This window comes from Pogona vitticeps, chromosome 3 (assembly GCF_051106095.1).
Source record: "Pogona vitticeps strain Pit_001003342236 chromosome 3, PviZW2.1, whole genome shotgun sequence".
Classification (NCBI taxonomy): domain Eukaryota; kingdom Metazoa; phylum Chordata; class Lepidosauria; order Squamata; family Agamidae; genus Pogona; species Pogona vitticeps.
Window position 1 is genome coordinate 119,327,037 of NC_135785.1, and position 25,216 is coordinate 119,352,252.

Sequence of the window (25,216 nt, forward strand, 5' to 3'; positions counted from 1 at the left end):
AGCAAGAAGCGTGGGTGTTCCTTTTGTCCCCGTGACAAACAAGGCCTGGGCCTGCTTCTGTCAAAGCTCAGAAACCTGGAAAAATGGTGACTAATTTGTTAGGGCATTTAATGAGGAGGCTGAATTGTGTGATGTTGTGCATAAATAAACATACATAACTGCTGCTGTCACAAAATCTTCAGTACTGCGAATCTGTTTCTTTCTTTCAAGAAAAGGTGGGAAACATAATGTAGTTACATAGCGTAGCCACGAGATAGCACTAGAGATGGCTGCATCTGGATGAAGCTTTCTTATTGCTTTTCTGATCTTGCTGAAGCAGCACAATAATTTTCTTGTCTAGCCTTCTGACTGGTGCGCTTTCTGAGCCTTCCATGACAGGAATTACACAATTCAGATAACCTGAAGTAAGGAGTTTTTTTTAACTGTAGGTAATCTGAAAACAGGCATGCCACCTCCTGTCCTGCTTGCGTGTGAATCCTCCGTAGGATGTGGAGCAGCCCACGGATGGGCTGGCACTGAGATGCCTCCCACTGATACTGACAGCACCTGGGTCAGGACACCCACTCACCCTGTGGGGAAAAAGAAGCCATTGGAACTGCTCCTCTGAAGTAGAAACAGTGTTGTCAGGCAGCCAATGCTGAAGTGACCAGGAAGCCTCCCCAACAGTAGCTGGGCAGTGATGCTGTTCATGCTTGAGGGGCAGCTCCAGAAGCTCTGTTGTTGCTACATGTCCAGTCCTGACTTGGCACTGTCACTAGCTGGCCAAACTTCCTGCTACTGCCTGGCCAGGATAGAAATGCTGGTGCCATTTAAAAAATGGTTCCCATCTGCATTTTTAAAACCTGCACCAGGGCTTGCATTGTGTGGAATGCCAGAACTAAGGGCTGAATTTACACTCCCCTCTTTAAAAGGGGGAATAAAAACACATTTGCTGAACCACCCACACATACGTAGTCTTATGTTACCTTGGTGACACAACTTTGAATCTGTACCCCAGTGTAAGTCAGTGGTATGTATAGTATATCTTGTAACTATGTTCAAAAAGTACTAAACAGTATTTGTAAACCAAAAAGAAGTTTATTGCAAAAAGAATATTCAATATTACATGCTGTCAAATTCTGAAATCTCATTTCCTTGACTTTTTCTTTGCACTTTAACCATAAAATATTCTTTATACATACAGTATGTATAGATGGATGCTTGCTTTTTACAGGTTCCAATGAAAACACACACTGGCTGAAATCCTGTTGGCAGAGCTGTGCCATGCCACAAGGATGACATCACTGGTTGTAGCTGTGCTACAGGCATTTGGTGGCAATAAAAAGCTTCCTAGAGCCCCCCTTCTAGGTTTCAGGCATCCCTAAGGATCCCTGTCATCCTTGGGTATCCTTCATGAGCCACAGAACAAGAGGGGAAATGATTCAAAGTCAGAAAACTGCCACTGTCGGTCCTGATCCTGCTGCCAGGACTACTACTGGTAGCAATTTTCCTGCTTTGAATCCTCCTCCTTCCTGTTCCATAGTTCTCAGAGGCTGCCCAAGAGCAAGGATATCCCTAGGGATCTCTGAAATCTTGGAGGCTTTTTATTGCTCCCAAAGTCTGATGATGTCATCCTCCTTGGAGCTGTGCAACAGGATTTCAGCCTGTGTTCCCATAGCTTCTTCACAAAACAGACTTCCCTCAGCACAGCTCTTAACTATATCACAACTCTCTCTTTTAGGCTCAGAGTTTACTTGTAGTTCTCTCTGTCTCTAACTCAAAGTTAAACTAAACAGCTCTGTCCCTCACACAAAACTCCTTATACATATAAGAGCAACATATCAGATAATTTACACACAGTTCCATTCACACATATTCTACTTCTCCTTCCAACTGTTTTAACATACTCTCCTGGCACACATTTCAACTACCAATGCCAATCAAATCCCACTCACCATAAATACCAAGACATATCTAAATGCAGATGTATATACTGTACAGTGTGGAATCACCACAGTGAGGGCAGTATCTCCCTCTGTAAACCACCACACATGCATGAAGCCGATTAAGTTTGGCTCCCTCTGAAAGAAAATATGTGCTGCAGCATTGCTTCCCTAGAGTTCTGTCTGTTTCCTCTTCACTTACTTCTTTCAGAGTGGGGTAGGAATTTGAACATATGTCCTGGCCAGACATGCTAATAACATTCCCCCATAGATAAATACGGAAAAGACAGTGTTTCAAAAGCAGTGAAGCAGAGTGTCGGAGGCACTGCTATGCTTCACTGTCATGTTCGGTCCAGCTCATTTGGGCTTCTCGGGATCTGGGCATCAGGGAAGGTTTTGAATAGACTCTGATCTTTCCTGTAGCAAAAGCAAGCATCCGCAGAGAGCATCTAACAGCTGCCAACAAGTCTTTGTTTTGTTTTCTCTTGCTCTGATCAGAACATGGGAGAAAAAGCAGAAGCAAAGCTCAAACTGACAGTCAGCACACATGGAGGTGAGGGGTATGTAAATGTGAGAGAGACCAGGGGTTTATCTTTACGTGTGCATCCCAAAATGAGATGAGAATCTGGAAAGAAAAACAGCAGCACAAAACAGATGACACAGCCAAAGTGCTTCTCAACCTGCTTATTTACTAGGACACATTTCCAAAGAGAAAGATGGTGAGAGGTTTGACTGTTGAGAGCTTGGAAGTATTACTTGTTGGACTTCAGCTTCCAGAATCTTCCAGCCAACATGCCCAGCTCTGTCCTTCCCCCACTCCCATTTCCCCCCAAGTCTGAATGCCTTGCTCAATAAGTGGTGCATTTAGCTGAAGGACCGGAGTGGCCCATGTGCTGTTGTGGAGAACCAATACTGCTTTTCAGCCCACATGAAAAATGTGGGCTGCTCCAAATACCTTACCTTACCTTTCTTCCTTCTGCTCCAAAACATCTTTTTCCCATGCTGAGTTTTGCTGCAACCAAGCTCCCCTTCCAAAATAAAGGCTGGATATAAAGAGGTCTGGGATGCCGTGAGGCAGGGCTGGAGAGACTGTTGCTCCTCCATGGTAACTGGGCTCCAGTGTCTACCAGAGCCGTCTCACTTGGCCCCTGGTGAGGGATCGTGAGAGTTTATCAATATCTGGAAGACCACATATTCCCCATCCATGCTTCAAGGATTTGTGAAGAGAAACTTCTTTTGCACGGAACCAGGTTTGACAGTAACTCATGCATCTCCACCAAGATCAGCATAAATCAAGCGGTTAGGCCAAACCAGAGTAGGACCAATGGAATTTACAGAGGCTGTGACTTCAGAATCCCAATGATTTAATGGCTTTACTTTAGTCTGAATTAACTATCGGGTTTATGATTTACTTAAGCCTACACAGAGTCTTCACAAGTGAAAAGGATGAGTATAGCAGTAATTCTAGGTAGTTCCATGTATGGAGACCCTCTGCCCCACCCAGGCCCAGTGGACATCAACCACCATTGTCTCATACACATCAATCACTCCTTCTAACAGACATAGAATGTCAGGTGTCCACACATGCTTATTTTCAGTAGAGCTGGCTGTGTTTCTTACGAGGCCACACTGGTTTTCCAAGGATTAGTTAGAGGCATTAAATATTCTCACATATGTAGACAACCTTCCAGATTAACACATATTCATATTACCTCATGTTTTAAACTGTTTTCTTAACCATGGAATTTTACTTTCAAGGGTTTATAGCTGGCTAGAAGTCTTGTAAATACATTTTTCCCACTGAAAATGACAACACAAATAACTGCAAATAGTCATCTCTCAGAAGATTTTGGAAGAAAAATAAAGGCAAATAGCTGAACACATGCACAAACACATGCATGCACACAGGCATACATATACTGCAGATAAAGAACTACAGGTCTAATTATGGGAAGTCATATGTCGAGATAAATGATGCCGTTCCCGAAAATATTCCTGGCAGACAGGACACGACAGTTTTTCTTCCTGCCTCCTTTTGCCATGGGACTCTGGCGAAGGACCCTCCTTTTTGTGGTGGGAGCGCATGTGAAGTACGAGGTCAGACGTCATTCGGAAGGAGAGGTTACACTTTGCACACCAGTTCTGGGATGCGACCCCAAAGGAAGTAAAGGTGGGAGGCAACACAGTCAGGGTAGGAGAGGAAGAGGTGGAGGTTGGTGTGGTCTGCCTTGGCTCTTTCATCTGTCTGGACCACACCTCTGAAGGATAAAGGAAAGGGTTGTTCTGAAGGAAAGTGGTCTGCAGCAGTCGAGAGTTGTTTAAATCACTCACAAGGAACTTGGAAGTCAGAAGGCTTCTGTATTGCACAAGGTCAGCGGCACTGAGGCATCCCGACAGCTTTCCTGGGCCTTTCATTGGGTCACTGAGACGAGAGGCAACCACTGCTGTTGTGTCCACCAAGGCTTTCACTGGCTTGCTGAACGCACTCTTGGGCTCCCCAGGAGCTCTGGTGGGCCATACGAAGGAAAAAGCACTGCCTGGCGAAGAATGAACTATATTTTTGCCTAAGAAAATCTCTCCTGTTCCATCTTCCGCCTTCTTAGAATTCTCAGTTATCACCTTCATTCTCTTCACTTCAGTGAATGCACTCTCTTTCTGTTCCAGTACATCCTTCTTCAGAGCCATCTGTTTCACTGTACCGAACTTCCAGAAGGGTCCTCCTAACAGGTGCTGGGCCATTCCTTTGTCCCTGGGCTGTTCTTCGTGCAGATAGTTTGTTTTCTCCAGCAACACAGATTTCCTGCTCTTACTACTGCTCTCCATTTCATCATGGCTCCTCCTCCTCTCTCTACAGGAACCATCTTTCCAAGTGGTCGCTCTGAACTCCAGGTCTCTATCCAGACCACAGGTATGTGTGGATTGTTCCATTGATTTGTCCTTTACCATCTTTGGGACGGAAAGTTTTCTGCAGAGCTGGGTGCTGTTCTCTGGGAAGCTGAAGAAGCAGGCTTGAGAGAGACATGCATGCTCCCATTTGCAGTTTGGGCAATCCAGCTCTAGGAAGGAAGGAAGTGGGTAGTTATCAGCAGTTGAATAAAAGAGGGAAGGGTGGTGGTACTACAGGCAGTGCTTGCATGTAGTGAGCAATTCAAAAGAACAGAACAAGAGCGCATCTGAATCAGACCAAAGGTTTCTGTTCCAACATCCTGTTTTGCAAGGGGTCCATATACATGCTGCCAAGAAGCTCACCAGCAGGGAATGTAGACTCTCTCTCTCCCCCCTTGGGAGGGATGGTTGATATTCACTGGCATCCTGTTTTTAGCAGGATGCTGGTTCTCATTAGTTATAATGCCTGATAGCCACTGATAGACTTCCTGCTACAGCATGCCAAACTGATGTATTCATTGACTACCCAAGATCACATTCCTGGTCAGATCTCATCACTAGATAGGATCAATGAAGTTATGATGAATTTACTCTCTAGGGTGCATCACTTTACACTTATATTGAAACTCATTTACTGTTATGTAACCTGCTTGCCCAGGATGGAGAGATTTTTCTGGAGCTCTTTACAATACATGGGAGTTTACACCATCCACAATAATTTGATGCCTACAACATACCTCCAACTCCAGCTAATTTATCATGAAATTTTAAAAAATCCTAGCCTATTATGATGGATATGATGAGAGACGGATGGAAAGGCAGATGAGAGAATTTTAAAAAAATTATTATAAATTTAGGATGCTTAATTAGATATATAAAATGGTGATGTGGAATGTAACATGTGCAGATGCACACGGATATATTACTTCTGTAGTCAGAATCTATATAATAGATAATCTGGTATGAGGAATACCTCCCCGCCTATATGTTTGTTTTGTTAGTCTTGTATGTTTTGTTAGTTTCATGTGTTATTGTTTTGTAGGTTTTGTAGGTATTTCTGTTGTTGTCTGTTGTAGATATGTATGTCATAAAAATAATAAAATACTTTTAAAAAATCCTAGCCAGAACACTTACTCCCTATGCAACCCCATTTTGAAAAAAATCTTATTTTCTGTACTTTATCTATTTGTACTTTACCTATTACCTGATCCGTAAAGGATCCTATCCCAAGACTGCTGAGATGACCATGATTATGTGGTGACAAACTTTGTGCAAGCCTTTCCTGGAAGCGAATTCCACTGAACATACTAGGCGTTAAATCTGACTAAACATTCATATGATTGTCTTGTAGATGTTGTATAATATGGACTTCATGGCACCTATCTAGGTGATTAGTAAAAGTATTTTAAAAATTACAAATGTTTAGGAGAAAAATGCATTTGCAGAAAGCACACTGATTCAGTGTTGTTTTTCTGTATAATTAGTAATTATATATTTTAAAATGCTTTCTTTTGATTTACTCATTCTGGATTATAGGCTTTCTGACCTGGCATCCTTCACCTTCAACATGTCTGTAAGAAAAATCTAAATTATGGTGGCTACTTTCCAATCCTTTAGCAAGGAAGCCTTTTTTTTTTTTTTACCGCTGCATACTTTGTCAAGAAATAAGCAATTTCATGCTTTAATTCTTTGAATACTAGAACTTCATCTCTTGTCAGGTCTTCAGACATCTTCCCTAAAAAAATGGTTCTGGCATAGATATCTGTGCACTTCTTTCAAAGCAAAGACAAGCAACGCCACTGTTTCTCAGCCATGGGAATGATTATAAAAATAGGAATCTGTCCTTCAGGAATGTGGTATGAATATGCATATGGAACTAATGCAAAGATTAAAGAAAAGCTGATAGAAAATGTTCATAAAAGCTTGGATTTGGCCTATGATTTATAGGTATGGTCCATCAATTTGTACATCCTGAAAATTTTGCCACATTATTAGTGAATGATGGAGTGCCAGAAAAAATTTCTCAAGGCTGGGGTACAACACAAAGCTGTGCCTGCCCTTTGCCCAGTATTATTTGATTCAGTTTTAGAATTGTTGGAACTGCTACTAGGAATAACATTTTGATATTGGCCAAAATGTTTAAGAATAATTTATTTGTGGATGATACGTTGTTAACATGTATCATGCATCTGAAGTTACAGGTCATATAAAAGCTCATACAGGAGAATTTGAGGAAATAATTTTAAAGATCATGTCTGTGAGAACAAAAAAAATTCTGTAAACTGATCTGGAGATGATATTTGATACCAGTGAAATTAAATATTATGGTTTCTAATGTACTATATTATGTTGGAGATGTGGTCAGGATATAGGTAATTATTTCCATATGTGGTGGGAGTGTGAATCAGTATTGACATTTTGGAAACTGGTATTTAAAGGAATGGGAAAATTTGAAAAAGTTACATTAGAATTTTTTCCAAAATTGCATTATTATCTTTTTTATTTTAAAAAATGGGATTGGGTGGCATTAATTACATGAGTTAACTACAAATATGAGTATGGCAGTCAGGTTAGCGATAATGAAAAATTGGAAATCTAATGTTTCAAACAACTGAATGGTACAATGACATTTTAGAACTAGTAATTACTCAGTTGACGTGACAGAAGGGTTTGAAAAGGGCTTGTGAAAGGAGAACAATTTTGCTGATATCTCGCAAGATCTTTTGGATTTTGTATTATTGGGAAGGAAAGGCCAATTACCCAAACAAATGAAAGGTCTTTTTGGAACGGTTATTACAATACAGTAATTGTTTTGTGAAGGAAATGTATAATTTATGCATTGCTCTTTTTTTCTTTTGTGATATGCTTTTGCAATAAATAAAAGAAAGAAGAGATTAAGATTAATAAAACAAAGAAAAGCATGCTGCTTATATACCACCCCATAGCGTTACCACCCATAGCGCTTAAAGCAGTCTCGGGGAGGTTTACAATCTTTAATTATACAGGTGACACATTGCCCCTTGGCCCCAGTGAGCTGGGTACTTATATTACTGACCTCGGAAAGATGAAAGGCTGAATCAGCCTCCCATTTGTCAGAATCTATTGGTATGGAATGCTGACTGTGAGCAGAGTTTTGGCTGCAATACTACAGTTTAACCACGGCACCACAAGGCTTATAATAATCTTAGAAGTGCATATGTTTGATTCCACAGACAGGAACTCAGATGGAAGTGCTAGGAAGGACCTCAGGGTGAATTCCTGAGGTGCTTCATTTTCAAATTAAGGCTTTGCCTACATCTAATACCAGCTAAAGCAGGCAGCCAAGGACTGGAACAGTAGTCACCACACTCTGCAGGACAGCTTCCTTTCCAGTGTAGTGCATAATAATATGTTTACTTTGGGGCATGTAGTGCATAAAATCCTCTAAGTGTGTAATAAATATGTTCATCTTTGAGGTCCTAGAGCTCTTTACTACAAAGCTTGGAAGTAACAGTACAGTGGTGCCTCACTTAACGATTGCCTTGTTAAACGACGAAACCGCTTGACGATGAAGTTTTTGCGATCAGTTTTGTGATTGTAAAACAATGTTCCTATGGGGAAAATTCGCTTAACGATGGTCAGTTCCCTGCTTCAGGAACTGATTTCCCGCTAAACGATGTTTCTGAAACAGCTGATCAGCGGTTTTAAAATGGCCACCCGCTGTGCAAAATGGCTCCCCGCTGTGTTTTCAGGATGGATTCCCAGCTTTACAGGCAGCGAAAATGGCCACCCCTATGGAGGATCTTTACTGGATGGTGAGTTTTCAGCCCATTGGAATGCATTGAACCGGTTTCAATGCATTTCAATAGGCTTTTTTGTTTTGCAAGACAATGTTTTCGTATGACAACAATTTTCACGGAATGAATTAACATCGTCTTGCAAGGCACCACTGTAATAAGTAATAAAGCTCCATTGTGAGTTATTCTTTGTTAGGGGCAGGTAGGGATGATAAAAACATTATGAAGTTACATCTTTATGGTAACGTGAGAATGAAGTTACTTTAGCCATTAAAGTTACTCTTTGAGACCACTTTTAGATGCATTCTGACAGGACTTCTTGAAATTTTAAGCCACCTGCTCCTCAATGCAAAGGTTTTTCTTTTTTTTTAGTCACAGTGTATCAAGGAATGCTATGCATGGCTGAAATCCAGTAGTAAGTTGCGATTAGAGTAGGCCCATGGAATCAGTGGGGTTTTGGTGAGTCAAGTCCTCTGTAAATTCCACTGATTCAATGAGATTACTCTAGTTGCAACTTACTACTGGGTTTCAGTCCCGTGAGTTACTTCTTAAACACTAGAACAAGTAACAGCAACAAATTCCTTTTTAACACTATAACAAGTAACTGGGAAAGTTACTTTTAAAAATTAATTTCCAAATGTTACTTTATTGGCCCATGGGAACAGATTTACAAAAATACCAACACATGGTAAGTTCAAACTCCAAGGGTTAACTGAACAGTAAACCTATCTACTCATTGTCTAACTTGAGCTCATGTAAGAAGTAGAAAGCAGATCTTAATGGCCCTGAAAAATATTGCCCTAGAGCTTAACACATAAAAAAACCTCCACAACTATATACAGAAATCTTAGACCAAGTATATGGAGAAAATAACTGCTCAGAGCTAAGATGACTTATGTGAGCAATTTTCAGATTTCTCAGATATTGGATAATTCTCAGAAATATTGCAGCAAATACTGAGCAGTTCTCACAAATGCCAATTAAACTTCTCATGTAACCTTCTATACTCACCGTTCTGGAATCTCCTGCAGATTTTAATCTCACTGAATCCCAGAAGCCTAGAAAGTTCCTCCTCATACCAAACAAGGAGTTCCTCATTTCGGAGTATTTTCCTTGTGACCCAATAGTACAATTGGCTATTCTTTAAGCAGGCTTCTAAATTCTGCTCTTTCTTGCTGGCAGCTGCTTGAACCAACCTCATCCAGTGTGATCCATCAGGTCTCTCCACAGCAGTGACTTCTACCTGTTAAACAAAAGGAGAGACATTTTGAAAGAAGCTTTCATAAATGTTTTATTAGCAAAGCCTTTTCTGTGTGAACCCCAGCATATTATGAGTGTGATAAGCATACACGGGAGAAACATGCTCCCCTTCTTCAGCTTCAGATCCTTTAAGCAGAGAGATAAAGCCTACTATATACAATACTTGCAATTTTTTTTCTCCAAAATTTCCACCAGAATAATTTGAATACATTACCAAATGACCCATTTAAAACCAGAACAAATAGCAGGGATGTAGACTTCACAGAAGAGCCTTGGACAGCACCCCAAAATCTCAGAAAGAAGCATTTAATTAGTCGCAATCCACTGATGGATTCCCACTGTGCAAGCAGAGCAGCAAACCTGGATTTCAGCCCTCAGCTAGTAATCTGTGCATGACAAGCAATGCCCAAATAGGGACAAAACAATACAAATAATAAAGGAAAAATGCTGAATATGAATGTAATCCAATACAGTTGTGCCTCTCTAGACAGTTACCCCGCATGACAGTTTTTTCGCTAGACATTGACTTTTTGCAATCGCTATAACGATTCGCAAAACAGTGATTCCTATGGGGGAATTTCACTGGACAATATTTGGTCCCTGCTTCGCAAACTGATTTTCGCTAGACGACGATTTTGACAGCTCCCTCTGCACTCGCAAAACAGGTGTTTTCGGGACCTAAGCTTAGCAAGACAGCTATTTAAACAGCTGATTGGTGGTTCACAACGCGGCTTTCCTATGGCCGATCTTTGCTAGACAATGACGAATCTTCCCATTGGAACGCATTAAACAGGTTTCAATGCATTCCAATGGGGAAATGCTTTTCGCTAGACAATGATTTTGCTAAACAGTGATTTCAGTGGAATGGATTATCATTGTCTAGCGAGGCACCACTGTATCCCCCCCCCAAAAAAAAGTCCATTAAAATACTTCACTTATGATACAACTGAGAATAGAAAACCTAGTGGGGCTGATGCACCACACTTGGGGGTTAGGGTCCAGTTGGTGGGAATTCAGCTTTAAAGAAGGAGGAGGAGGAGGAGGAAGAAGGATATACTGGCAAAAAGTACGTTTTCATACATTATAAAATTGTTATCTTCTATGTAGTTTCATTCTCTCAGATCACTAAGCAAGGGTAGAAAGCAAGTTGAAGCTAGGGGTCGCCTTTGAGGCCAGAGGGTCTGTCCTTTGTAGGTAAAAACTAGCACAGGAAACACCTCAACTGGGTTTTCAGATACCAAGATCAGGCTCATGGAGTTTCTCTTGGTTTTCATATCTTGCTGGAGCCATTTGTCTGGTTATGTGATTTCTGCTGTGTTTCTACTCTTGGACGTTATTGAAGACCACTGCACACACTCCCTTTCTCTGATTCACACAGGTGCTAAGCTACATGTAGAGTTCACATCTGCAACGTCGGGGTCTGCCTGTTTCCTCATTGGAGGAGACTCTTTCCTGACGTGCCAAGTAGGTTTGGTTTTGTCAAGAGATAAAGGGAATTTGAAGGCCAATGGAGAGAGATTTTAGATCTTGTCTTTTGTCCTAACTTCTGTAGTTGTTTTTATACAGCAAGTTTCTTGTCTTTGTCAAACAGAGAATAAAATGGATAAGGCTTCCATACATTTGCAGCTGTCCTTCTGACTCTTCCACTTGGGCAGTGATCTATAGTGGGTGAAAAATCCACAATAAGGAGGACTGCTCGCCTTCAACAGCCTCAGGTGCAGAAGATGAAGAAGAAGTTTTGCTCCAGTTGTAAGATGCAGCACTATAAGAACGCTTCTCAGCTTAGCAGCATCGAGAAAAATGCCAGTAAAACATCTTGATGGAAAAACAGCATTTCTGAATGGAGAAATAACAGAAGAGCTGCATATGCAACAACCATCAGGATTTTTTGTCAACCAAAAGCATCCTGAATTTGTCTGTAAGCTGAAAAAAATTACTATATGGCTTATACAAGCAGCTACAGAATGGAATGAAAAACTTAAGGAACTGCTACAGTAATTCAACAAGGATTTCAGCAAGGTGGTGATAATGATAATCATCATCATCATCATCATCATCATCATAGAATTGCAGAGCCCGACAGGACCCTATGGATCATCAAGTCCAATTCTGGACACCAAAATTTTTAGAAGGATGCCAACAAACTGGAAAAAGTTCAGAGGAGGGCAACAAGGGTGATGGGGAGACTGGAAAGCCCTGTGAGGAAAGAATGAAAGAACTGAGCAAGTTTAGCCTTGAGAAAAGAAGATTAAAGGGAGCTGGGACAGCACTTTTCAACTACTTGAAAGGTAGTCATACAGAGGAGGGGCATGATCTGTTCTCAGTCATCCCAGAGCGCAGGACATACACTACTGGGCTCAGGTTACAGGAATCAAGATTTCAGTGGAATATAAAGAAAAACTTCCTAACTGTCAGAGCAGTACAACAATTATCATAGGAGGTTATGAGTGCTCTGACGATAGAGGCATTCAACAGTAAATTAGACAACCATCTGTCAGATATATATTGATTTTGATTCTTGCATTGATCAGGGGGTTGGATTTAATGGCCTTATAGGCCCTTTACAATCCAATTTTTCTATGATTCTATTAATCAAGAGACAAGAATTCTGAAAGGGAATGTCTGAGTAAAGAAACTTCAAACAACTAGGTGTGATGATCAAACAACTCTTTCCGGTTATATCTAAAGAATCCTATGTTTTGAACATAAATAAGATTTGTTGTTGTTTAGTCATTAAGTCGTGTCTGGCTCTTCATGACCCCATGGACCAGAGTATGCCAGGCCCTCCTGTCTTCCACTGTCTCCCGGAGTTTGGTCAGATTCATGTTGGTCACTTCAATGACACTGTCCAACCATCACGACCTCTTATTTAAGATTGTATCCCAGTACAGCTTTTCCCACTCTTTTGTTGACTGTGAGGGCTACTCCATTCTTCTATGGGATTCTTGCCCACAATAGCAGATATGATCATCATGTGAATTGAATTCGCCCATTCCTGTCCATTTTAGTTCACTGACGCCCAGGATGTCAATGTTTATTCTTGCCATCTCCTGTTTGGCCACATCCTGCTTACCAAGGTTCATAGATCTTACATTCCAAGTTCCTATGCAGTATTTTTCTTTGCAGCATCGGACTTTTCTTTCACTTCCAGGCACATCTGCAACTGAGCGTGCTTTTGGCTTTGGCCCAACCACTTCATTAGCTCTGGAGCTACTTGTAATTGTCCTCCGCTCTTCCTCAGCAGCATGTTGGATGACCTGAGGGGCTCATCTTCCAGCATCGTATGTTTTAGCCTTTTGTTTCTGTCCATGGAGTTTTCTTGGCAAAGATCCTGGAGTGGCTTGCCAGTTCCTGCTCCAGGTGGATCATGTTTAGTCAGAACTCTCCACTATGACCTGTCCGTTTTGGGTGTCCCTGCACGTCGTAGCCCATAGCTTCTCTGAATTATTCAAGCCCCTTCACCATGACAAGGCAGCAATCCGTGAAGGGGCTAAATAAGATATGTGTAATTAGCAGGTCTGAACAGGTTTCCACTGAATGATCTCTTACATTTACTGAAACAAGAGTGTGTTGCTGTTTTTCCATCAGGAACGGGAGTCTCCTAATATTCTTCTACCTACCCTATATTTACCCTGCCAATGCTAATGCTGCCAAATGCCATAGTGAATTTCCTTGCTTGCAACAAGCCAGTTCTAGGCAGAACTGAGTTTATGTTGAAAGTTTTTTCCCCTCTTCAAAATTGTTGCGTTAAGATACATTTTCCTATGATCCGCCAGACTGTACAAAATGTATTTAACCTACTATGCTTGAATTGATATGTTTAACCTTAAATGCAAGAAATCTTGGTACAGTACATAAAAGGTATAGAGTCATCAACCTATTGAAGAGTTGCAGCCCTAATGTTATCTCTCTTCAGGAAATGCAGAAGTGAACATCTAATTTACCATTGAGAGTCAACCCAACAATACTGTGCTCCAAGACCCATGAGACTGCTATTCTCATCAGTGCTTATCTGCCTTTCATTGGACAAGCAAAATTTACAGACCCAAGAGCCAGATTTATTTATGTAATAGGCGTGACCAGTACTTCAGCTTTGCATCTATTTATAGTCCCCATTTAGGCCAGTATGCCTTCACAGAAATCCACAATCCTGCTAAAGGTACCCTGTACAATCAGAAGGAATTTCAACATAACTATCTGATCATTGATAAATAAAAGCATGGTTTACTTCTTCAAGTTAATAATGAAATAGCCTTCTATAATCTGCTAACGAAATAGAATCTATGCTACATAAAGACATAAAAAGGTTTTTGCTAGTGGCAGCTAGGCAAATGTTGGGCAGACAATGGAAAGATAGGTAGGACCTAACCATGATCTGTAGATGGAACTGAGATATTGCTCAGTCATAGAAATTAAGTCAAGAAGTCCATCACGCAAGAGGACATAAAAAGAAAAGTGATTTTGATGTGACATAGGTTTCTTTTAATTCATTTATTACACAAAAAGATCAGGAAAACATAAGACCTCCAATCGCATATTATAACACATGAAACAACCTTTTAAGTTGAATTACATCATTAATTCCTAATTTATGTATTGCAGTAATTTTGTTTAAAAAAATTTCATACATTGGCAAAAGAGCTTTGTTTGGATATTGTCTATTACTTTCTTTGTTAAGTTCTGATTATTATTATACTATAACTATTGTGATGATTATTGTACTATAACTATTACCTATATAAAATAAGGGGGAGGGGAGTTGATCCATTGTACTGTACATTAGAACCAGCAGACTTTCAGTACTTTCACAAATGGAACAGCATCTGGAATTTTTCCTTGGTGTTTTTCAAGCTTAATGGTAAGGGACAAAAGAAAATGGGACAATCATTTCCCATGTCTGTCCCTGCCTCTAAAAAGCATACCCAAACAGGGTCAGATACAGACGCTGGCTTGTGCTTGTCACAAACAGTAATGGCTAAGAGGAAGGGGTAGCAGTGCCACACAGAATGAATGGCTCACAATCAAGTCAAAGTCAAGTGACCATGAATATAAGATAGAATCTGTCATTACAGATGGACAATCTTTCAAAGATATCTCCCCTTTATGAATACAGATGGACAATCTTTCAAAGATATCTCCCCTTTATGAATACAGAATATTGCTTATGTCTCCAAGGTTGAAAATTTCAGGAAATGGCCTGACATTGGCATCCAATTAGCATGCCTATGATGCAAGCAGCGAAAAAAATTTTACATAGCAGAAAGAAGGCTAACTTGAATCTGGATGATACCAATGCCAATAGTCTCTGTGCTTCCCAGCCACCAAGGAAGGAAAAGCCCAGAACCTTTGATTAGAAACCATTTCTCACTCAAACACAAAGCAATTGTCATAGCCATTTTTCAATCGTGACAAAATGAAGGCTGTCATACTTTGGACACATCATGAGAAAACAAGACTTGCTGGGGAAGTTGAAAGAAGCAGGAATGGAAGACCAAATATGAGGTGAACTCACCCCATAAGGGAGGGCAGAGACTTGCGTTTGCAAGAGCTGGGCAAGGCTGTTGATGTTAGGACATTTTCGACTTCACTCAGGTCTGGGGGCTCTGTGAGCCAGAGTTGACCTGACAGCACATAACAAGTGTGCTGGCAGTCTGCAAAACTGGAGATCAAATAAAATTGTTCATTTAAGGTGCCGTAAGTGTGTGGCTTTTAAAAAAATATTTGAGATGATTTGATTTGTCAGTTTGATTATCTGTGTTGTTTGATTTGTCTTTAACCAAAAAGCGGTTATTCAAAACAACATTACTCACTATTGTGTCCATGTTGCCAGCAGGAAAAAAGGTTGCCAAACTTTACATAGCAAAGGCAGCCTGAATGTTGACAATTCCCATGTCAGCAGTCAAAATGGTCTACACAGGATACCCTCTGGGTTGATCAAGTTGGAGTCATTCTGGTGCTTCCACCAACATCTCCCTTTCCATGTCCTCTTCCGCCCTCTCCTCCTCTTCCACAGTCTGCTGCCATTAGTCCACTCATTTAAAGACTTTGCTATTGCCACAGATACAGGCTCACGTCACACTGCCTTTTTTAGAAATAAGAATGTTTTTGGTGAAAGCCTTGATTATTTTGGCCACACAACATAAACCATGTGTCACAGCACCAAGCAGCAGCATACATGAGTATAATACCTATGGATTGCTGTCTATTAAAATAACAAGCAAGGTTTGAAAAAAAAGAGGTTTTTGTAAAAAAAAAAACCCACAAAGTTTCAGTGAACAAGGGAGGAAAAAGTTCATAAGAAAAAGTTTGTCACTATCCTCAACCCATACTCATAAGCCTTAATTCTTTATCTTTGGTATAGTGGTGCCTCGCTTAGCGACGTTAATCCGTTCCAGAAAAAACATTGCTAAGCAATAACATCGCTAAGCGAAATTTAAAAGCCCATAGAAACGCATTAAAACGCGATTAATGCATTCCTATGGGCTTAAAACCTCACCTTTAAGTGAAAATCCTCCATAGCGCTGCCATTTTCGGTGCCTCTTAAGTGAGGAAAAACAGAGGGTGGTCATTTTGTTTTCCCGGCGGCCATTTTGAAACCACCGATCAGCTGTTAAAAAAGGGTCGCTTTGCCATGATCGCTTCCCCACGATCATCACAAAGCAAAAAAACCCCATAGGGACCATCGCAAATCAATCGCTTTTGCGATCGCAAAAACTTCGTCGCTCAATGGAGCGATCACTATGCGAGGCACCACTGTATTAGAAACTTTCAGTTTTATATGTATATGTAGATTAATACTTGTTCTGACACAAATACTACCAAGACCATTCTAGTACAGTGGGGTCTCGACTTACGAACGGCTCGACATACGAACGTTTCGACTTACGAACCGCTCTCATAGGAATATATGGACTCGACTTACGAACTTAGATTCAAGTTAAGAACTCTTTTTTCCCTTTTTTTTAAAGCTAAGTCATCTTAGGTTAAAAGGAAAAATGAAAAAATATCCCCCTCTAGTGGCAGAAGGCGGAATAGCAGCTTCCCATTAGTTTCTATGGACGAAAACAGCAGATACGGATTAAATGGTTTTCAATGCATTCCTATGGGAAATGCAGATTCGACTTAAGAACTTTTTGACTTGAGAACTGCCTTCCAATACGGATTAAGTTCGTAAGTCGAGACCCCACTGTATTCAGTCTTTGCACAAACAGACAGCACAGTTTCTTAAACTCTAACTCACAGCATCAGTTCACAGCTCTTATTAATAGCATTTACCCAAACTAATACACACTTCTTATGTGCCCTCTCCCTCACATATTCTCTTATATAAAAAATACAGAACCATATAGGCCAATCAGCTGCCAGTGCCTTTAATAAACATTTGTTCACACTTCTCAACTGTCTTAACTGTCATTCCTGGCACACATCACACAGATACTGTCAAACAACCCTAGACTAACTGTCTAAGCATACAAGCCAGTATAAACCTACAGTTATGGCCCAAAACATTGGCACCCTTGCAATTCTGTCAGAAAATGCAACCCTTCCCTCAGAAAAATGTTGCAGTTGCAAATGTTTTGGTACTCACGTGTTAATTTCTTTGGTTTGCATTGAAAGAACACACAAAAAAAAAAAGAGAGAGAGAAGAAGAGTAAAATCTGATACAATCCCACACAGAAACTCGAAAGTTCAATGGCCAAAATTATTGGCACCCTGTCTAAATTGTAAGAAATAATTGTTTGTCAAGCATGTGATGCTCCTTTAATTTGTATTTGGACATACCTGTTGCAAGTAAGAGGTGTGGGCAATATAGTAATCACACTTGCAACCAAGATGGAGAAAGGTTGACTCAACCTTTGTGCTGTGTGTAACACTGAGCACGGGGAAAAGAATGAAGTGTAAAGAGTTGTCTGTGGATTTGAGAGAAAAAATGGTGGAAAAACATTGACAATCTCAAGGCTGCAAGTCCATCTGCAGAGATCTTAATGTTCCTGTGTCCACTGTGCGCAATATTATCAAGAGGTTTACAGCCCATGGCACTGTAGCTAACCTCCCTGGATGTGGACAGAAGAGCAAAATGACTGAAAAATCACAACGAAGGGTTGTTCGAATGGTGGATACAGAACCCAGATTAACTTCCCAACAAATTCAAGCTGATCTCCAGACACAGGGTAAAACCTATGTGACAAAACCACAATCCTGGGAGAATGTACTGTGGACAGATGAGACAAAAGTAGAGCTTTTTGGTCAAGGACATCATGGCACAGTTTACAGAAAAAGAAATGAGGCATTCAAAGAAAAGAACACAGTCCCTACAGTCAACCATGGTGGAGGTTCAAAGATGTCTTGGGGTTGCTTTGCTGCTTCTAGCACTGGATGCCTTGATTGTGTGAACGGTACCATGAAATCTAATGATTACCAAAGAATTTTGGGGCACAAAGTAGTGGCCAGTGTCCAAAAACTATGTCTCTACCAGAGGTCATGGGTCTTCCAGGAGGACAATGACCCAAAACACACTTCAAAAAGCATTCAGAAATGGTTGCAAACAAAGAGCTGGAGAGTTCTGAAATGTCCAGCCATGAGTCCAGATCTGAATCCCATAAAACACCTGTGGAGAGATCTCAAAACAGCAGTTGGGAGAAGGCATCCTTCAAATCTGAAGACCCTGGAGCAGTTTGCAAAAGAAGAGTGGTCCAAAATTCTAGTAGGTGTAAGAAACGCATTCATGATTACAGGAAGTGGTTGAGTTCAGTTATTTTTTTCCAAGGGGGGGGCCTACCAAATATTGTTTAGGGTGCCAATAATTTTGGCCAGTGCATTTTTGGGTTTCTGTGTGGGATTGTATCAGATTTGACTTTTCTTCTCTGTTGTTTCAACACAAACCAAAGAAATGAATATGTGAGTACCAAAATATTTGCATGTGCAACAATTTTATGAGAGAATGGTTACATTTTCTGACAGAATTGCAAGGGTGCCAATATTTTTGGCCATGACTGTACAAAATGTAAAACTGACACACCATGTATCCCAAAGATCATTTCTAAAATTCAGTTTCTAAATATCCTAGGAACCACAGCTCTTTGAAGTGAGGAACCAAAGTGAGACTTAACCATTGGCACTTTCTGTTTAGCAACTCATTTAAACCAGGTCATCTTGCACTGGTAGTCCAGTGCTGCCCTGTCTCAGACACAGAGCCCAAGCCTGCTAATACCATACTTCCAGGCAATATTCTCTGTTGCTCTCAGGTACCCTATAGCAGCTTCCACACACAGACATGCATACACACCCTAGTTCAGTCAATTCACTGATGAGCCCAAACAAGATCATGACCACCATGTGTAGGAGTCCCTCTTGTCTCTCATGTTTCCCAATCTAGAAATTGTAGCTAGGAAGAATAGTGAAAAAGAATGAACAATTGTTTATGTGCTGTCACACCCGCCAGGACCAGTGCACCCTTTCTTGCTGCCTGGAGAGTAAAGTGATGCCTCCCTCATTCATGCCCTGCTGGGCAGCAATGTTTACGGGGGGAGGGGGGAGATGGAGAGAAGAAGCAGTGGTGACAGTGTCCTTTCCCCTCAAATCACTGCCTTCCTGTCTTAGTGTGGTGTGCAGTGCACACAGCATCTGCAACCTCTTGAGGAAGAATGTGAATGCAGTGGGAGGAGCCCGCAGAAGTCTACTCTCAAGCCCACATCTTCTCATCCCCACTTTTTGTCAAACATGCCTTTTCCAATCTCTCTTGTGCCTTTTCCAGATGCCTTCCCCACCTCCAATTTATTCCACTCTGCCTGGACAGAGAAAGTGGCTGGAGAGGTGGAATGAACAAATGCCTCTGTGTCCCTTCACCCACTTCAAAACACCAGTGCGCAGTGGCACATGGTAGCTTTGGCCTGTTTCAAGAGAGAATGTGAATACAGAGGGGTGACTCTGGGGAGTCAGCTCTGATTCTTGAAGCAGCAGCAGAAGGCATGTAGCCCAGTTCAGGATCAGGGATGAGAAATGAGAGAAAGAAAGATGGAAGGAGAGAAATTGTATTTCTGCCCCGTTGCCTTACTACTTTCTGTTTTCTGAACTGCAAAACATATCACCATTTAAAAGAAGTATTTACTACATTATTTTCAGACTTAGCCTCTGCGGCTTCTGTTGCCTTTTCACTCTCTTACAGGATATGACTACACTGGATTACTTTGCTATGATTTGATTTGGAGCCTGTATGGCATGCAGATTGATTCGGGAGTTCACCCTTCATACTGGATGTGAGGCACGTCACATTCGAGTTCACAGCCCACCTTCTGGTCCTGCCTCTGCCAATCCTTTGATCCTTTTTTCCTCTGATTCTGCCTCTACTGATTCTTTTATTGTTTGCTGTAACACTACTTTCTCATTTAAAGTTTCAGACTACTACCTTTCTCAAAAACATTTCTATAGAAAAATATGGAAAGGTGCTTAATAGCCTACAGTATAGAACATCAAAAGTTCAAACAGTAGTTTTCAAAGATAATCATAATTCACACATCAGAATGATTCTGTAACAGAAAACATTCCCTTTTCCATCTGTTACATTTTTCCATTACTGTCAAGTAACACATGCAGGAATTATCTGATCTCTGGTCACAGTTTATCATGCCAATAGTTTAAAACTATTTATGGCCATAGATGTGGTAACTCCTGCATGCATTAATTGAAGTAAGGGAAAAGGGTATGATGGGAAGAGGAAAATTATTTTGATGACATTTTCAGACCTATCAATTAAGTAATTAACAGCACTAAGCTTTTGCTCCACACCTAAAAGGTCTTTGCAAATGCTCTCACAGGATTCAAGACTACCAACCAATCCCTCACATTAAAATCATGCTATTGCATGTTCCCCACCCCCACCTGAACATCACATTCCAAATGCCTGTGTCAGCAAAACATTGCGCCCCCTCATCTTTACAAGAACATATCAGGAACTACTGCATTCAAATAACTCTGGCTTGAAAAAGTAGAAACTCCACAACAGGAGAAAAAAGAAAGACATTTTGGGAGCAAAAAGGGCTGGACAATTCAAATCAGCCTTTGCTTCATGCCGTCACTAACAAATAAAGAGAACTTTGTTGTATCTTTAGAAATGGCTAGCAGAAAAATCTCAAAAGCCAAATGTCTGGAAATTCAAGTTTTTTCACCTAACACATCACTATGTCTCATGCAGGTATAACCATCACCACCCCAAATTACATCAATTTTAGTTTCTCATCCAAGTGAAGGTGACACACATTCCTAAATCTCAGTTGACCACATTAAGTATCCTATCCAAAATGCTCCATCAGCTTCCAGACTGGATTAGGGGACTCGTGCTTATTCTAGTTCATATTCTAATACTGAGGGGCTTGAATAGACGGTTAAACAAATAAATAGAACTATAGCCTCTTAGTCAAACTGAATAGCCTGAAATAGAACAAAGCAGCTTTCAGCCATAAACCTTACAGCACCAAGAGTGAACAAAATGAGGATTTCCTTTGTTTTTCTTATCCAGGGGAAGGTGATTGACTTATCATAACAGAACATTTGTTATCGTAAACAGCACATTGCTTTGGTACAGCATCTACATTAGATGCTTCTGCTGAAACAGTGTTCAGGAATGCTTATGAAAACTGAGCACAAAGTAAAGATCTTCTAAAATTCTGTTTCACACATGCAATTGTGACAAAAAAGGTTAATAATATCAGGTGACACAGATTTCTGTCAAAATAGCACAGAGTTTTCATTCGAAATCTTTTCACTGCTCAGCACAATTGCACGTTTTATACAGAACTTCAATTCTCTGTCTCAAATAGAATAAGATGGATTTCCTTGGAAAATTCATCCATGTAACTAACAATGTGATACAGATAATAAAAACGATTGTGAAATTTCCTTATTGGATAACAGATTTCTTCTACAGAAAATTAATTGAATAATGTGATACAGTCTAAAGGTATAATATTTAACCCCCAAAATAATGTATGCGTCTAATGAGCTCACTTAATGAAATTTACTTGCAAGTACTGTAAATGGTTTTGAGATTTCAACAAAGTGATAAGGCACATATGTTTAAAATAACATATTACATTCTTTCAAGTTAGCCAGAAATAAAGCTGAAATTTAATTTGCCTTTTATGACACATGTTCTGGGTAATCCCTGATAGGACAGCAATATAATACTATGCATAATTACTCAGGAGTAGGTCTGGCTGTGCTCACGATGGCTTAAGCCCAGGAAAGCATTACAGGAATACAGCCTAAATGTTAATGTATACAGAAAAGAAGGGTCCAATTGTTCAGACCAAAAACTGGAAGAACATTATCTTCCAAATATCCAAGTGATGGTAACACACACACATAGCATTTCACTGCCATGCGGCCATCAAATTCTGCACACCCCTCCAACCATGGCTAAAATCCCTTTCACGTTCAACATTCAGATTCCGAATATCAAACATTTGCTTCAATCATAGCGCTAACTTTCCTTCTTTGAATAGCTGACAGCAGAACGCCTCAAAAGCTTGAGAGTCATAATGTTACAGTCAAATGCTGCATTTTGCCACTAAAATCAAGAGCTGGTGCTTGCGTTGGCCGGAAGGGCAGGGGTCCGTTACTCCACACGTTAGATTTCTCTAGCAGCGAGAGAGTCTTGCCTCGCAGCGCTAACACCGCCACTCAAATCACGAAATATATTCTCAGCTGTTTGTTACCCAAACCTGCCTATGACGAATACAGGATCGCGGGATTTTCTGAAGGGGGCTTGTGGAATTCACTCATCCTTGAACGAAACCTGCGCCCTTGGAAAAGTTCCTTGCAAGAACTCCTACCATGAATTCCAACGTCGTTCCTCCGCTGCATGCCAAGAGCGCGCCCTTTTAGCTCCCCTGCACACGGGGCGATGTGAATTCTCGGCACACTTACCTGGGAGCGTGTCCTGTTCGGCTTTCTGAGGCTGGTATCCGAGGAGAGGCGCCCAGGATCGGGCTGCGCCTCGCCGGCGAGACCTCAGGCGCCCCCCCCCCCCGCACGCGCCTTCTTCTCCACAGCGCCTCTCCGTGGGAGCCTCGGCCACGCGCCTCTCGCCCGCGCCCTGGTCTCCTCCCGCGGACGTTCAGCCGCAGCCCTTTCACGGGACGCTCGGGCAAGAAGGCGGCGAGCAGGGGGGGAGCCGGGAGCGCCGCCGCCCGCCCATCCTCCCCACGGGGGCCCTTTGTGGGCGCGGGTCTCCTGCCCACCGACAGCTGCCCGGCGTGCTTTGGGGTGGGGGGGGTGCGTGGCCCCCGCCGCCCACGACTTCCCTGTCAGGTCAGGTCAGCGCTGCCTCCGGTTACCTGCGGGTGGGCGGGCGCGACTCTGTCCGGCGGGACCGGCGCTGGCGCCAACGCGTGTGCAGCCGAGACTTGAGTGGGCACGGCCGCTGCCCGCTGCCCTCACCGGCAAAGTCTGGGGCGACGAAGCGGTGGGTGGGTGGGAGTAGCGCCCCTCGTCTGCGCGGGGTGCCTTTCTCGGCTTGTGCCTCCCCTTCGCCTCCCCGGCCAGCTGGACATTGGGGATGGAAGTAAACTGAGCACGTCTAGTGCCCATCAGGCAGCCTCTCGCCCAAGGGGACGGCTCGATGGGGGGGGGGAAATAGCGGGGGGGGGGGTCCGCAGGGGCAGGGCCAGCGGTGCCACCAGGGAGGTAACCAACAGCGGAGAGGGCTGGGTGTCTTCTTAGTCCCCTGCCGATGGTCGCCCCCTGTGGGGGCGCTGCAGTCCTTCCTCTTCCCCTTGAGAATTTTGATTATAACGTGCATTTTCGTAACAGCAGCAGGGTAAGGAGATATTGGTTAGCAGAGATACTTATGACGCTATGACACTGAGATAGTAAAACTGACAACTTGGTCTATTTACATACATACATAGAGAATAGACATTCAGTGTATTTGCAAGGTTTTCACAGCAGGGATCTAATGGTTGTTGTGGGTTTTTCAGGCTCTTTGGCCATGTTCTGAAGGTTCTTCTTCCTGATGTGGACAGAGTTCCGACTCCTGTCCTCTGAAGATGCCGGCCACAGAGACTGGCGAAACGTTAGGAAGAACAACCTTCAGAACACGGCCAAAGATCCGGAAAAAGCCACAAGCATAGACATTCCTCTGGCAGCATAACATGACATGTCATTACATGACAGGATAGGAAAAAGTGATCTGGCTTACAGCAGATAAAGACGTTCATTTTACACATGACTTATGTACAGTTCTGTGAACAATCAGAAAAATACATTACTAAAACAAACCACACAGGGAGTGCCCCCAGATCGCTTTAATACACCTAAACCTATGGAGAAAGTTCTCCCCTTAATGGAGCTTCCAATGGGAAATAAATTAGTTCTGGCCCATACCCCATTCCCCACGGCTGATTTATTTAACTGGAAAGAAGATCTTCCACCATATTGAGAGGCTCTTCAGAAGTACCTGGACTTGATCCAACGGATCATTACTACTCACCACTCTTCTAAGCAGCCTCCTAAGCAAAGATGAGAAATGCTTGCTAAGACCTATGCCTGGTATACTACTCATAGGGTTCAACAAAGAGCCAATGGCAATGGAACAGTTGATTAACCTGAAGCAGCAGCCCTCATAACCTGAGTTATTGATCCCAATCCTAATAAGCTTGCTCGGGTCCGCCTGCTGAAAGCAGCAAGAAATGCTGTAATTCATGGTCTCAAACTAGGAGTGCCAAAGGGTGTGAAACCTTCAGAGAGTATATGAGATTGTTTAAAAAAAACCCACGGAATCCCCAAATGAATTTCTGACGAGGCTCAAGGATGCTTTTTGCCGGTACACTCACCTTGATCCGGATTTGGAATCAACAGCCAGCTGTGCTACAGGTGCAGCTCCAAAACCACCCAGCCATGTGTGACTGCAGCCACTGAGCTGCCCAAGTCCTGTAGCTGGTCTGCATCACCTGTAGCACAGCTACACAGCACTATGCACATATCTCTCTGCTGTCTGTCTACTCATTGTCTAAGATACAAGGGTGCTTCTGAGGAGAGATACCTGCTCAATAAAATGCTATGTACAACAACTCTGAGTCAAGTTTCTTTATTAGACAAGGTAGCTCGGGGCCATGCTCCTAGGGAAGGCTATTGCAGGGAAAAGGGAGGGACACAAATCCTGATGGGAAGGATGGGAAGGAATGCATGGTTTGCAAATCATGAGCTGTGTGAATGGGATGACTCATGAGGCTGAAGGGGCTGGGAAGATACTGGCATGGATACAGGCTGATGCCCTAATCATCAGTAAGGAGGTAGAGGGTAGGCAAGATATCACTGGAATGGATACAAGCTGGCCCCACCAATCATGAGCCAAGAGGCGAGGGTGGGAGGGAT

The 25,216-nt window shown here is 42.0% G+C and overlaps 1 protein-coding gene across 1 annotated transcript; it reads right to left on the reverse strand.

Moving 5' to 3' along the window:
• Positions 1-1,057: 1,057 nt before the first annotated feature.
• On the reverse strand, positions 1,058-23,446 carry ZNF488 (zinc finger protein 488). The gene is made up of 3 exons (XM_020809631.3): positions 22,769-23,446; positions 9,596-9,827; positions 1,058-4,978 (listed from the first exon to the last, which is right to left on the reverse strand). Exons 2-3 carry the CDS (start codon positions 9,783-9,785, stop codon positions 3,864-3,866), a joined length of 1,305 nt encoding a protein of 434 aa, XP_020665290.3. The 5' UTR covers positions 9,786-9,827; positions 22,769-23,446; the 3' UTR covers positions 1,058-3,863.
• Positions 23,447-25,216: the final 1,770 nt, after the last annotated feature.

What these genes read in the sequence shown, in the direction of transcription:
- ZNF488 (XM_020809631.3), bottom strand. Translation starts at nt 9,785, where the DNA reads ATGAGGTTGGTTCAAGCAGCTGCCAGCAAGAAAGAGCAGAATTTAGAA. An exon ending in CTGCAGGAGATTCCAGAACG is followed by an intron (nt 4,979 to 9,595) that starts GTGAGTATAGAA and finishes CTTCCTTCCTAG; the next exon opens with AGCTGGATTGCCCAAACTGC.